The following is a 16,580-nucleotide window of genomic DNA, read 5'->3' on the forward strand; positions in this document are numbered from 1 at the left end:
TGCTGCGCAGCGTCTGGGTGTGGCACGGGCTCGATCGCGATCGGGCAATCAACATAACCAACACTCAAGTAGGATACAGGAAGATTGCAAAGTTTATTACGTACATTACAGCTTATAAAGGCAAAAACCACAAACCCAAATTATCCAATAGTAAGACAAACTCAAATTATCCAATAGTAAGACAAACCCAAATTATCCAATAGTAAGACAAACCCAAATTATCCAATAGTAAAGCGTACCTTTAACTTCTACCCAGATACTAGACAAGGTGCACCTTTTCTTAAACTGTTAAAATGTTAAACCTCAGTCAGTACATCCTGACATTTTTGGCTGTGTTCCCAGATCTCTTATCTGAACATCTATCTCTGTTTTGTACGATGTTTTGCAGACACCTGCAGTCTAGGTGTCCACCCTGTAACTTTGTGTTACTTTGTGGTTGTACTTGTGACATACATATACCATTTAAAATTTTCCATATAAGCTCGAAAATAATGCTGGCATTTCTTATAACATTTACTTAAGACATAATAATTTCATCTATTTAAAGCATCACTCTAACTCTTGTCACAATGCAAGCATAATGAATACAGAAATGGTATACCTGAATCAATAGCCCTAGCGCATATTTCCCCACAGTCCCAGTGTCAAAAGCAGGGTTAAGTGGAATATTACAATCTCCCCCTAGAATCAAACAGCCAACTGCAAACCCTTTGAGCTCATCCACCATGTGCTGACTGAAGAAGATGTGAGCCAAGTTGGGGAAAAAGACATTGGCCAAAGTGATCGGTGTACCCACCCATGAGCCTTTCAAGAAGACTTATCTACCCTCAATTGATTGTTCTGTAATCATGACTTGTGCCTCCCTACTGATCAATATGGTAACCCCCTTAGTCTTGACTAAAGCATTAGTGGAATGGTACGCTTTCATAAAATATTTGCTCGACAATTTTGGAATCTGTCCAGTTTTAAAATGTGTTTCCTGCAGAAACACTATGGAAGGCTTGACTTTATCAAGCTCGCGTAACAATTGCTTCTCAGGAACACTTAAACCCTTGACATTATGGGAAATGATCATGGGTTTTTTCTCTAAATTTGAGTAAGCCATGCTGGTGAAATAAGAAAAGAATACAAGAAGAAACCACAAAGAATGTGTGAGCGGATCTGTTCAGAACAACGTGTGTAAGGAAAATTTTGTGTAATGCTAACCTTTGTGATACTGCAAACCAAAATAAACAAGTGGTTAATGGTATAGGGAAAAGTACCGTATCGTAAGGTTAAATAAGTATCAGCAGAAGTAGGCAGGGATACTAGAGGTTATGATATTAAACTCAAAGCGGCACTCTGCCAAATTGTGGGGCTAATGGGAGGGGCTATTGAACATGCAGAACCGTCTTTCAATAATGAAAGATAATTCCTATGGTAAAGATTACCCTAAGAGCGGCAAAGATGATTATAAACAAATGACAAATACGTATAGGGAGGTCTTAACTCAGAGCCCAGAACACATGTATTAAATGCAGGATTCCGGTAACTGCAGGGACAATATCATAGATTTCAGATTGGATCCAAAAGATCATTAACAGTCATTAGAAATATACCTCATACAAAGTGCAACATATTCAAATAAGGTGCCAATGGACACATAACTATTAGGCCATGTGAACCCTGAGAGCCATCAGTGAGGAACATTAATCAGAGTAAAATAATTAAGAACACAGTCATCAATTAGCCAAACTATAACAGACATAAATACAAGGAGCTAAAACAAACACACAGCAAAGGAAGCGAGAACATGGTGGTTAGCCACATTAAAGACTTCCCCCGATATACGAGCCCTCAATGCCCTCTCTGTCCGGAAATAACCATGGACTGAAAAGAGTAGCAAGGACTGTAAAGGAGGGAAAAAAAAAGATAAAATCAACTAATCACAGTCAGGTATCATCTAAATCCTCTCTAGCTCTGAACAGCTTAGATTTCGGTGAGGATAAGCTTGAGCCCAGAGTACCCAGAGGAAACCCGCGCAGGCACAGGGAGAACATGCAAACTCCAGGCAGGTGGTGCCGTGGTTGGGATTCGAACCGACGACTCGAGTACTGCCAGGCGGAAGTGCTAACCATGCAGTCACTGTGCTGCCCAACAAATGGCCGTATATATACACACAGCATTTTTTTTTTAACTAGTAATGGTGACGATCAGCGACTTATAGCGGGACTGCGCCAGGCATTCTGACACTGGGGGGGAGGGGGACTGACTTGGTGTCACAGACTTCCCCAGTGACACCAATACAGTGATCATTGCTAATAAAAAGCACTGACACTGTACTAATGGCACTGTGCATGAAGGGGTTAACATCTGGGGCAATCAAAGGGTTAATTGTGTGCTGTGTTACAATGTGTGCTATGTTTGTGCTTCACTGTAAGCACACTGCTTTGCATGGCTCTACTATGCAAAGCCATGCGTAGCAGTGTGCAGGAGCTGACGGGAGAGAACTGTATTATTTACTTACAGTTCTCTCCCTCTGCTGGTAATGCGCCTCGATCACCGGGTATCGGCGAGTAATTACCGGCAGAGACCCGGTGATTGACAGTTTTTATTATTATCTTATTTTTTAAAAGGTGAACTTAGCAATTAAGCAAAACTATGGCAATGTGCTCACAGTGCTCTGCATGTACCTAGAAGAGTACTCAGCATGATCAACCTGTACCTTGCAAAGTGTCTTTTGTCATTACCATGCCCCTGAAAACACTCTTTATTCTCTGTGTATATCTACTCAATGCACACAGTTTTGATGTATAGCTGCGCTGTGCTCACTATATTTAACATATCTCTGAGAGAGGACTCGGTGTACTAAACATTCCTTTAGTAGAGTAGTTATTGTGCTGAACATTTCCCTGGCAGGGTGCTTAGAATGTCCCTGGAAGAGAGTTCAGTGTTCTCTACTTTGCAGATTTTTCAGTGTGTCCAGTATTCCCCACCAGAGAACTTCTTGTACTCAACTTGTTCCTGGCAAAGTGTTGTGATCAACATGAGCTTGATGTGGTTAGAACTTAAATTACTTAATTTACTTTGCATATTCATGCCCCCAGGGGCGTAGATAAGGGGGGAGTGGTCAGGGGGGTCTGAACCCCGCCAGAGGACAGTTGCCAACCATCCCTGCAGCCTTCAAAATTTCCACTTGCCCGTGAGTGGAAATAAGGTGGGGGCGGCAAGCAGTGCCGGGACTAGGGGTGTGTAGGAGGGGTGGCGGTAGGGGCAAAGACAAGCAGCGATCTCCTGTATGGCTTTCAATGAAGCAGCTGGAAGCTGCAGGAGGGAGAGGAGGAGAACCAGCTTCCAGCTGCTTCATTGAAAGCCATACAGGAGATCGATGCTTGTCACTGCCCCCACTGCTGCACAGAACATACCTGATTGTTCTGTTTTCTTTCTGCCCTTCCTCAGTGCCAAGCCCCTCCCTCCATCCTCCACACCAATAGGAGAAGTTGGGGGAGAGGCTGGATCTGCTCTGCCTCCCCCTGTACCCACACTGCAGTCTGTGCAGCTTCAGAGAAGGTGTGGGTGGGATACTGAACACAGAGCAGCCAACAGCTCTGATGCATCTGAATGAGTCACGTTAGTCCAACCTACCTTCCTTCCACCCACCCCTCCCTTCCTTCCTTCCACCCCTCCCTTCCATCCATCCACCCCTCCCTTCTTTCCACCCACCCCTCCATCCTTCAACCCACCCTTCCTTCCTTCCACCCACCCCTCCCTTCCTTCCATCCTTCCACCCACCCCTCCCTTCCTTTCACCCACCTTTTCCTTCCTTCCTTCCCTCCTTGCACCCACCCCTCCCATCCTTCCTTTCACCCCCCCTTCCTTCCACCCACCCCCCTTTCCTTCCTTCTTTCCTTCCACCCACCCTTCCTCCCTTCCACCCACCCCTCCCTTCCTTTCCTCCATCCACTTCTTCCGTCCTTCCACCCACACTTCCTTCCACCCACCCCTCTCTTCCTTCCTTCCACCCATTCCTCCCTTCCTTACACCCACCCTTCCTTCCTTCCATCCACCTCTCCCTTCCTTCCTTCCATCCACCCCTCCCTTCCTTCCACCCACCCCTCCCTTCCTTCCATCCACCCCTCCCTTCCTTCCATCCACCCTTACTTCCTTCCATCCACCTCCTCCTTCATTCCACCCACCCCCCTTTCCTTCCTTTCTTCCATCCATCTACCCCTTCCTTCCTTCCACCCATCCACCCCTCCCTTCCTTTCCTCCATCCACTTCTTCCTTTTTTCCACCCACACTTCCTTCCTTCCACCCACCCCTCTCTTTGTTCCTTCCTTCCACCCACCCATCCCTCCCTTCCTTACACCCACCCTTCCTTCCATCCACCTCTCCCTTCCTTCCTTACACCCACCCACCCTTCCCTTCCTTCCACCCACCCCTCCCACCCTTCCTTCCACCCACCCACCCCTCCCTTCCTTCCTTCCACCCACCCCTCCCATCCTTTCCTCCATCCACCCCTTCTTTCCTTCCACCCACCTCTTCCTTCATTCCACACACCCCCCTTTCCTTCCTCATTTCCTTCCTTCTCTTCTACCCACCCCTCCCTTCCTTCCTTCTGCCCACCCACTCCTCCTTTTCTTCCCTCCACCCCTTTCTTCCACCCACCCCTTCCTTCCATCCACCCAACCCTTCCTTCCTTCCAGCCACCACTTCCACCCACCCTTCCTTCCTTCCATCCTTCCACTCATCCCTTCCTTCCATCCACCCCTTCCTTCCTTCCACCCATCCCTCCATTCCTTCCTTCTACCCACCCACCTTTCCTCCATTCCTTTCACAAACCCTTCCTTCTATCCACCCCTCATTTCCTCCCTTCCTTCCATCCCTTCCTTAGAGAAGGGGACAGTAGAAGTAGGGGAGGATCAGAGAAGACAGGATCAAAGATCCTTTTTACACAATGCTGAGGATTAACTCCTTAGGTTCCATAGTGAGTATAACAAGCATGCTTTACTGCGTATAGACTGATCTTACTGTTGTGAGTTTAGTAACACTTTAACGCCCAAACCCAATTTTGCATCACTAGTGTATGGTAATAAAACTGTATTTTACCTCAAACACGCAGCCACTATCACTGAAACGAACACTCACTAAACTCGATCAAGCTCTGATCTAGTTAATCTTTTTATTTATTCATTTTATTTATTTTTTCAACAGAATTTTTTTTTAACAGACTTCTCTAGCAAGAAGGAAAACATACAATAAATCTTATCCTCTTCAAAAAGGAGAAACAACACAGGGATGGGCTGCAGAGTGAGTGATCACTGTGATAGCAAGTCACAGGCTATCACAGTGACCATTAGTATGTGACCCGGAGCTGCCAGTAACAGCTTGGTCTCAGGGCTGGGAGCTCATGCGCGTGCACTTTAGGCACAAGGTCAGAGGCTGGGAGCACAAGCTTCCAGCACAAACCTAGGAGCTTATATGAATAAAGTCCACTTCCTAGATGCCATATATATGTGTTATGTGGTCATGAAGGGGTGCAGCCACACATAAAATATTTTTGACGTTATTTATTGCAGTCGCGCGTGTGTGTGTGTACACAGTATATTGACAAAAGTATTGGGATGCCTGCCTTTACACACACAAACTTTAATGGCAAGGTTTAGCAGGGTGTCTACGGGAAGGTTGGACCATTCTTCCAGAAGCACATTTGTCAGGTCAGGCACTGATGTCGGGGGAGGAGGCCTGGCTCACAGTCTCCGCTCCAATTCATCCCAAAGGTGTTCTATGGGGTTGAGGTCAGGACTCTGTGCAGGCAGTCAGGTCACTCCAAAGACATGCTGGTAGGTGAATTGGCTCCTGTATAAATTGGCCCTAGTATGTGTATGTATGAATGTGAGTTAGGGACCTTAGATTGTACGCTCCTCGGGGGCGGGGACTGATGTGAATGTACAATAGATATGTAAAGCGCTGTGTAATTTGATGGCGCTATACAAGTACCTGAAATAAATAAATAATAATAAACTATCTGTGCCATATAAACCTAATATACATAAATCACAAGCAAATAAACGTGTTCACAAATCTGCGAATTCTTAGTTATTGCCCAGCACTGTTAGGCATTTTCACTCCACCCCTCTACAATATGACACAAATAATGATGCCGTGCAACTAAAACAGTGTCTCTTAAATAAAGTCCCAAATGATGAAACAAAAGTCCTTGAATATGTGTGTGTGGCCAACCACCAGTGAATTCTAGATATCACAGTCTTTCTCTTCAACGGATCACCCACATGTCACATGCATCACCCAGTGAACCATATGTGCTCACCTCCTGGATTGGACCTTAATCAATAATCAAGGTCAAACACACTTTTGCCCCTATAGGGCTATACTCCAACTGGCTCCTGGCTCCCAGTAACAATCACAGGCATCAACACATGGACTGGAGCTTTAGTTTAACCTCCTCCCCATGTGACATGTACTCATGCAAAAGGAATAAAACCAATAGTGCTCTACATACGTTTTAAAACAATTATCAAATCTAAAATGGGACATTCAAAAACAAACAGCATTCTCATCACCTGGCGGTGCTATCAAATATGCTAACTTGACTCCACCGGGTGCTGAGAAGATAGTTTTACTTTTATATGATGCACAGAACATAGCAATACGAGTGCATTTGTTTGTGAATATCCCATTTTAGATTTTAGCTTTAGTTGACCCTCCTAGATAGATTTCTAGGATGTTTGAAAAATGTTGTTCTTTTTTTTTTTTTTTTTTTTTTTTTTAATTTAAATATTTATTTATTTTCCATGTAATATACACATTTCTTCATTATTTTCATATACAAAAAATCATTTTCCAAACCCTTAATTACTTTTCTTCCTATGATTTATTCCCTTTACCTCCCAGGCCCCTATCTAAAACCCCACCACCCGCCTCAGGGTACCCACATTTCCCATTAATAAACCCTCCCACTCTGCATATTTCTATTAACTCTTTTCCTAAATAGTATATACATATTCTTCCTCCTCTTTCTCATTACTACTTCGTAGATCTCGCTACAAAATCTTCCCATTTTCTCCACTTCTTATAAAATAGCCCCATCTTGTCTTCTTGCGTATAATATAATTTCTCCATCTTACATATCTGATTTGTTCTCTCTACCCAATCCTCCTCCCTCGGCGTCTCTGGTCTATGCCAAAACCTAGGAATCAGACCCTTTGCCGCATTCAGGTAATGCCATACACCAGAGTCCTTATATCTATTTACTGGTAAATCTGTACTATGTAGTAGACACACCTCTGGGTTCAATCCTATTTTTATCCCAGTGATTATCTCAATTAATTGAACTAGAAAAATGTTGTTCTTTTTGGCTATTTTGTAAACATTAGAGCAGCTATTGAGTGCTTTAGGCTGTTCTGGATATCACAGGCTTTAGCTTTGATTGTTTCCCACTGCATTCTAGACATTTCTAGAACATAGCATGCTGGAAAGTCAAATGAGCAGCCTGAACAATTATTGTGCTTTGGTCAATCCCTTGGTAGGTGTGCCCAGCAAGTGGCCGTTGAGCCATATAAATAGTTTTAGCTTTAGAACCGCTGGGTCTTCCAGCGGAGTGAGGCTGAATCTTCCCAGTCTGAGTGGCCTTGGGAGGATCCTAAGGACAGTAGAGGGCCTGAGAAAGCACACTCACGGAACCCTGACCTGCAGGAAGAAAGAGTATGCAGCCCAAGTAATGGAACGTGAAGAGAGACTGTACATGTATGCCACTTATAAAGAGCGCAGACTGGACTTGCCCCCTCCATGCACTCTAGTAGAATGGGGTGCTGAACATTTTACTGATAGGGTGCTCAGTGTACTCGGCAAGTCCCTAAAACTATGCTTAGTGTGCCAAGAATGTCCCTGGAAGAGAGATCAGTGTTCTCAACTTGTACTTTGCAGACTTTTCCATGTGCCCAGGATTCCCCAGCAACTTCTTCCATTCAACTTGTTCCTGGCAAAGAGTTGTTGTGATCAACATGAACTCAATAAGGTTAGTAGGACTTTGCTAAGTTATTTATTTTGCTTTGCATATCCATGGCTCAGAGTACTCCACGTGTTCTTAGAAGAGTCCCCTGTGTGTTTTATCAGGAATGTTGCAGACCGCTCCATGTGTTTTATCATGTCCATGGCAATCTTATGCCAATGTATGCATCATATCCTTGGTGCAGATATAATTTTGTTCATCACATTTCTGGCACACTGCATCTTGTGTCCAGCACATGTTTGCAGAATTCTCTTATGTACACATAATTCATAGTAGTGTTCAGCTTTGTTCCAGATGTTCTAGGCAGAAAAAAACCCTGTGGCCTTCATGTCTTTGTCTAGTTCAGGGGTAGGCAACCTGCGGCTCTCCAGCTGTTGCAGGACTACAAGTTCCATCATACCTCTTCAAGTCATAGCTGTAACTGTCAGTTTTGCAATGTTTCATGGGAAATGTAGTTCCACAACAGCTGGAGAGCTGCAGTTTGCCCACCCCTGGTCTAGTTCTTTCATAGTGTTCTGTAGAGTTCATGTGTGTTAGGTAACGGGATATCTGATCTCAGGGCGTCCTGTCAGTAGATCCCAAGTACTAGACAGAGTGTGATATTTGTGCTCATCATGTCTTTGGTAGGCTGCTAATCTCTCTTAATGTGTACCTACAAGTGGAGCTTAGTCATGAGGAGTGAACAGATTTGTGAGGTTCAAAGTTACAATTCTTTCTTTTACTGGAATATATATTGTCCTGAGCACTATAGAAAGTGAAGATCAATATGTGCACAGCCCCCGGATGTGATGTGTAGTTATGGAGTGTAGAACATGACTTACCTTTAAATGCATAGGAAGGAGACACCGCAGGTTGCTTGCTGGGAGCTGTAGGAGATATGTTGCTTGTAAAGTTGCCTTGTGATGAAGTGACTTGTGGTTGTTCTGCAGGGAACAGAAAAGAAGGATGTTGTGATTGAACTAAAGAACATCACATCAGTTCTCTCTATCTGGCTGAGAAAATCCTACATTTTAGAGCTGTTCCTAAAATAAGAGTGGAGGGACATTTGCCCAAAGGGAACATTGTCAAAAGGTGCCGAAGCTCCTCCCATTTCTCCAACATTACTGACCAATAAGCCAGACTCTTCTTATATGTCCAATGGCGGGAAGTGCTAGTTCCTGACACTGTGGGAGGGAGGAGATAAGAATGGAAGCTTCTATCTATAACTCTTTAATTCATTTGGAAAGACAGATCCTTTAATAATATTTGAATTTACAAAAATCCGTATTACAAGAGTTTTCACAAAATTGGAGCTAATTTATGAACAATGCAGGGGAGATTTGTCCTGTATTAAGAAAAGCTACATACTGTATGTTCCTATAAGTATGCCCCGTGTGTTTTATCAGAAGTGTTACAGACTGCTCCTTGTGTTTTATCATTTCCATGGTAAATGGCATGCTGATGCATTCATTATATCCTTGGTACAGTTCTAATTTTGTTCATCACATCCCTGGCATTGTGCGTCTTGTGACCGGCATGTGTTTGGCAGTATTCTTCCTATGTACACATTATTTGTAGTAGAGTTTTCTGCTTTGTTCCAGATGTTCTGGGCAAAATAAACCCTGTGACCATCATGTCCATGGCAAGGCATTTTATATATTAAGAATGTATCTGGAATGTGTTTATCATATCCCTGATAGAGTGTTCTATAAAGTCAATGTGCTCCAAGTAGAGGTATATCTGAGCTCAGGATGTCCTGTCAGTAGATCCCATGTACTCAGCAGAGTGTGATATGGCTGCTCATTTCTCTTAGTGTATACTGTATACGGCTGCCAGACTCATTCACCTTTCCAACCGCTCCGTTTCCGCCACCCCCCTCTGCCAATCCCTCCACTGGCTTCCGATTGCGCAACGGATCAAATTCAAAATCCTAACACTGATGTACAAAGCCGTCCACCATACTGCCCCGAACTACATCACTGACCTAATATCCAAGTACCGCCCAGCACGCACACTCCGCTCCTCACAAGACCTCCTTCTCTCTAGTTCCCTGGTCTCCTCCTCCCATGCCCGCCTCCAGGACTTCTCCAGGGTGTCACCCATCCTCTGGAACTCCCTGCCCCAACCCATCAGATTATCACCTACCCTCCTCTCCTTTAGGCGCACCCTGAAAACCCATCTCTTCAGGGAAGCCTACCCCACCCCCTGCTAACTTGCCGACCTACTCCACTCTTCCTACCACTCCATCCCCCACAGCTATCTCCTCCTGTCCACCATCCCCCCCCTCCTAGATTGTAAGCTCCAAAGAGCAGGGCCCTCGATCCCCTCATGTTCTGCATTGTATTGGTATTGTTCTGTCACATGTTCTGTCCCCCTTTGTAATGTAAAGCGCTGAGCGAACTATTGGCGCTTTATAAATACTGTATAATAATAATAATACTGTACCTAGATTAGTGCTTAGTCCTGATGAATGAACAGCTTTGTGAGTTTCAAAGTTACAATTGTTTCTTTCTGGGAAGATATATTACCCTGAACACTATGGGAAATGGTGATCAATGTGTGCACAGCCCCTGGGTGTAATTTATATTTGTAGTGGTGTAGAAGTATAGAACATGACTTGTATCAAATAAAGTGCAGTGCTAAAAATAAATATAAATAACAACAGTAAATGTTTCAAAAGTCCCAATAAAAAGTCCAAAGATTATTAACACCTCTGATGTACTCAGAAAGCAAACTTCTGTGGCCTCTTCTCCTTTCGACCCCAATCCTCTCATCCACTCTTACAGGTTCAGCTGGGCCACTTTTTCCTGTGGCCCAGTTGAACCTGTAAAAGCAGATGAGGTCTGAGGAAGGCTGTGGAACCTGGGATGCCCTTAAGCTGGAATTTAACAAGCACCATTTGACCACTCGATTTATAGAGGGTCAATACATTCTTGCAAGAGGCTTTGTGTGCTCATCAATGGCAGGTGGTGTGGAAAGATAACAGAGGTTTGCTTTCTGGGCACATCAGAGGTCTTCACAAATCTTTGGAGTTTTTATTGGGACTTATGGAACACTTAATGTTGTTATTTACATGTATTTTGAGTGCTGCACTTTATTTGATATGTGCTGTTTGAATTTGTTGTTAACAAATTGGGTAAGCTGCCACTGGTAAACTATGGGGTCCAAGCACAGGTGTGGCTGGAGTTTTACAGATAGAACATGACTTACCTTTGAATACATGGGAAGCAGCTACTTCCAAATACTTGTAGAGAGCTGTTTGGGGTATGATGCTTGTAATGTTAAATGGTATGGGATCCTCCTGCGCTCATGGGAATAACTAACACAATACAGCTGCTGTCACTTTAACTAATACCAATAAGTGCAAGAAATAAACATAAAATTAGTGAAGCGCTTGTATCTCATGAATACAATCATGTGTCTCCATAAAGTATAATAGTAAATCAAAGTGACCACTATATATATTAAAAATATGTGAACTCCCTCTAGTGGATAGAAAAAATAATGTCAACCGAAATGACTATAATAGCTAAATATCACACATTAAGAACCTAAATATGTAGTGCATAAATCAGATATACTAAACAAAAGTATATATACATGAAAACAGAATAATTGGCCACATACAATGGTGTCTAAATCAAACATAACTAATATATGCCATAAGTGAAAAAGACAATATCAAAGGTGAAAAAATATTCCATGCATGTGACTGTGCTTTAAGCTGGAACACACACGTGATCTCCACTTCTAAGTGCAAGTACTCTCCTTCAAATGGCAGCAATGCCTGCTCACCTCCCTTCCTCGACCCACACAGGGCCTCAAAGCAGTTACCACCTCAGTGGTGTATTCCTCTGGCAGACTCCTTAATCCTCCTCCTCTCTTATGCAACTCATAAAAAGACAAGAAAGCCTTCCATAGTGTAGTAAGTTTTAATAGGCAAAGTAAAAAGTGACAAAGTAAACCACTCACATGCTCCTTTCCATAAACAAGCGTTTTTCCCAGCCTGTGGGTAGATATGCATGCACCTGGGGGAATCCAATATGGCCACTGTGTCCGGACATACGTCACCAGGAAGTAGACAAACCGACGCGTTGCGTCACGTGCGTCGTGACTTCATCAGGGTACCGCCCCCTGGTGACTCAATGGTATTTATAGAGGAAAAAAAAAAAAAAAAAACCTAATTGGATTCTATTGTGAGGGCGGGCATACGGCGGACATCTTATTGAAGTCCTGCACTCACATACATGAATCTATCCCATATATGAATTCTAGTGCTGGGTACGAATCTCCCTATATCATATTCAAGATATATCTATGTGGGAAAAGAACGGATGATATATATAAACCTATATAAACCACATCTACAACTAAATAGATGCACTGTTATCGAATCATGAACTTTATTAATCATAAAAATGTTAAAACCATTACTCATAATGGGCTTCCTTATTAAATAGATATATATATCCTAAATGAACTGAAAAAAATAATAAAAAAAAAATCTTGAATAAAAAGGAAACCAAATATCTGATACGTGAAACTTGCCGTATTCCAGTGATATACACTGTACCGAAAATACACAAGAATATGAAGGATCCACCAGGTAGACCAATAGTGAACGGTATCCAATCAGTCCTATCAAGACTTGGTCAATATGTGGATTTCTATCTACAGCCAGTAGTTAAAAGAACTAAAGCGTACCTACGGGATACGAAACATTTAATTCAAATATTAGACAAAATTGAAGGTCACCCAGAAATTATCATAGCAAGTGCAGATGTAACTTCGCTGTATACCATTATTGACCATGATGGAGCAATGGATGCAGTGAAGTGGGGACTTGAAAAATATAGTGATATCCAACGAGTCCAAAGGAAATATACATTGGAGTGTCTAGAGTTTTGTCTTTTACATAATTACTTCTGGCACAATCATACTTTTTTCCAGCAGATTAGGGGTGTTGCTATGGGGGCAAGGTTTGCCCCCAGTGTTGCCAATCTATATATGGCCCACTGGGAGGAGGAAGCCATTTACAAACAAACCCCATGTGAACTTATCTCATATTATCGTTATATTGATGATGTTATCATCATTTGGAAGGGAAATAGACAACTGTTGATTAATTTTCTGAATGGATTAAATAATAACACGAAAAATATTAAATTTTCCTGGACTTTTGATAAAGAAAAAATTAATTTTTTGGATCTTAACATTATGAATCAACAAGGGAAAATTTATACAAGTACTTATTTTAAAGAAGTGGATCGTAATGGATTCATACCATCAGACAGTTGCCATTACCGCCCATGGCTCTATAACATACCTAAGGGCCAGCTAGTGAGGTTGAGAAGGAATTGCTCTGATAAGGAAGAGTATAAGAAACAAGCAAAGACCTTAGGAGATAAGTTTATCAAAAAAGGCTACCCTGAGAAAGAAGTAGAGAAGAGAATAATTGAAGTGCAAAATATGGAGAGGGAGTCACTGATTGTAGACAAAAGTAAAAAGGAGAATTTTGAGAGTCAAATGGCAATTATTCTGGACTACAATGTCCATTATAAAAAAATCGAGAAAATATTTTTTAAACATTGGTCTATTCTTAAGACGGACCCTGATCTAAATAAGATTTTGGGAGATAATCCAAAATTTATATATAGGAAGGCCCCTTCTGTGAGGACGAAACTAGTTAAAAATGTACTTGAGTCACCAGTCAAAAAGAAGAGTATTACATTTCTTGACCAAGTAGGTTTTTTTCCGTGCCGAAAATGTTACGCATGTAGAGCAACCAAGGGTAAAAATGGCAAATGTAACACTTTCAAGGCCAATTATGATGGTACAACATATAAGATTAAAGATTTCATTTCATGCCACACAGAGGGAGTAGTTTATGGCCTTGAATGTGCATGTGGTTATCAGTATATAGGAAGAACCAAAAGGCCTATGTGGAAACGCATGAGGGAACATGTACAAAACATAAAAAAGGGGTTCCCTAAACATAGCGTTTCCCGGCACTTCTTAAAACAGCATAATAAAGACCCGTCAGGACTCAAGTTTTGGGGTATACAGAAGTATGTGAGTCATTGGAGGGGGAGTAATAAGATTAAATCCCTTAGTCAGGCAGAGTCGAGATGGATGTATACCATGCATACACAGGCACCGCATGGCCTTAATATTGAGTTTGATCTCAACTGTTTTATTAGCGATTTTTAAAATGTGTATTTTAAATGTTAAAAGATTGATCTGGTAATAATAATTTATATATAAATTATCTCTGGTAATATTAACTTATTTATTGTATTTTTTAATTTTGTTAATATGACGAATGTATTTTTTGTAAACCCAAGCTATTGGTATTTGTGCATGCCACTTTATTTAATTTTAATTTTAATTCTCCTTTTTAAAATTGACATTTAACGAGCTCTCTGAGCATTTATCCGAATGACCGTTTTTTTTTTTGTTTTGTTTTGTTTTTTTTGTTTTTTTTCATATTTATTATTATTTTTATTTTTATTATTTTTATTTTATTTTATTTTATTTTTATTATTATTTTTATTTTTATTTTATTTTTATTTTTATTTATATTTTTTTATTTTATTTTTTTATATTTATTTTCTATTTTTATTTCTATATTTATTTTTATTTTTATATATTTTTTTTTTTTTTTTTTTTTTCCAGTTCATTTAGGATATATATATCTATTTAATAAGGAAGCCCATTATGAGTAATGGTTTTAACATTTTTATGATTAATAAAGTTCATGATTCGATAACAGTGCATCTATTTAGTTGTAGATGTGGTTTATATAGGTTTATATATATCATCCGTTCTTTTCCCACATAGATATATCTTGAATATGATATAGGGAGATTCGTACCCAGCACTAGAATTCATATATGGGATAGATTCATGTATGTGAGTGCAGGACTTCAATAAGATGTCCGCCGTATGCCCGCCCTCACAATAGAATCCAATTAGGTTTTTTTTTTTTTTTTTCCTCTATAAATACCATTGAGTCACCAGGGGGCGGTACCCTGATGAAGTCACGACGCACGTGACGCAACGCGTCGGTTTGTCTACTTCCTGGTGACGTATGTCCGGACGCAGTGGCCATATTGGATTCCCCCAGGTGCATGCATATCTACCCACAGGCTGGGAAAAACGCTTGTTTATGGAAAGGAGCATGTGAGTGGTTTACTTTGTCACTTTTTACTTTGCCTATTAAAACTTACTACACTATGGAAGGCTTTCTTGTCTTTTTATGAGTTGCATAAGAGAGGAGGAGGATTAAGGAGTCTGCCAGAGGAATACACCACTGAGGTGGTAACTGCTTTGAGGCCCTGTGTGGGTCGAGGAAGGGAGGTGAGCAGGCATTGCTGCCATTTGAAGGAGAGTACTTGCACTTAGAAGTGGAGATCACGTGTGTGTTCCAGCTTAAAGCACAGTCACATGCATGGAATATTTTTTCACCTTTGATATTGTCTTTTTCACTTATGGCATATATTAGTTATGTTTGATTTAGACACCATTGTATGTGGCCAATTATTCTGTTTTCATGTATATATACTTTGTTTAGTATATCTGATTTATGCACTACATATTTAGGTTCTTAATGTGTGATATTTAGCTATTATAGTCATTTCGGTTGACATTATTTTTTCTATCCACTAGAGGGAGTTCACATATTTTTAATATATATAGTGGTCACTTTGATTTACTATTATACTTTATGGAGACACATGATTGTATTCATGAGATACAAGCGCTTCACTAATTTTATGTTTAATGCTTGTAATGTTGACTTGTGGTTTTGGTTCTGCAGGGTAGAAAAAGAGGCATGTAGTGATTGATCTAAAGAACATCATACCAGTTCACACTTCTTGCATCATCATGGACAAAACTCTTGATATTGTAACAGAGCTAAGGTTTCACTCGCACTTTTGCCCATTTTCATGCAAAATGTTGATGTTAATTCTCTACTCCAGATTCCTGTCAATCATTTTCCAGCAACAGCACAACACACACATGTTATTTCTTCTACTACTCCACAAAGATTAAGTCAACCGGTCTGCAACCCAGGAGAGTGCAAATTAGAAGTTTTGATATCCAGTATAACTGTACCGTGCTCACTATACTTAACATGTCCTGGCAAATTGCTCAGTGTTTGCGGCATATCCCTGACAGAGGAATAAACATTCCACTAGTAGAGTGGTTAGTGTGCTGAACATTTCCCTGACAGGGTGCTCAGTGTGCTCAGAATGTCCCTGGAAGAGAGTTCAGTGTTCTCTACTTGTCCTTTGCAGATTTTTCAGTGTGTCCAGTATTCCCCAGCAGTGTGCTCAACTTGTTCCTGGCAAAGTGTTGTTGTGATCAAAATGAGCTCGATGTGGCTAGTAGCTGATACCCTGATGAAGTCATGTGGCTAGCATGACGTAGCGCGTCGGTACGCGGGGAGGAACTTCCGGTTACGTGGTGACGTAATTTCCGGCATGGGCGCCATATTGGAACACCTTTTTCCTATACCCATGCAGTAGCAGGAGGTAGAAAGCTGTCATGTAAAGGTAAAACGTGAGTGGGCATTTTTTTCATGTGT

At 41.4% G+C, this 16,580-nt stretch overlaps 1 protein-coding gene across 1 annotated transcript in view; it reads right to left on the reverse strand.

Annotated features, from left to right (window-relative positions):
• Positions 1 to 16,580, reverse strand: part of LOC149443513 (uncharacterized) — a 246,550-nt gene that overhangs the window by 123,029 nt on the left and 106,941 nt on the right. Inside the window, exon 10 of the mRNA XM_089655603.1 lies at positions 8,833 to 8,934. Coding sequence (XP_089511729.1) covers positions 8,833 to 8,934 — 102 coding nt within the window. The remainder of the gene's footprint in view (positions 1 to 8,832; positions 8,935 to 16,580) is intronic.

The sequence above is a fragment of the Staurois parvus genome, unplaced genomic scaffold (assembly GCF_062004578.1).
Source record: "Staurois parvus isolate SC_StPar_1 unplaced genomic scaffold, SC_StPar_1.0 ptg000854l, whole genome shotgun sequence".
Classification (NCBI taxonomy): Eukaryota; Metazoa; Chordata; class Amphibia; order Anura; family Ranidae; genus Staurois; species Staurois parvus.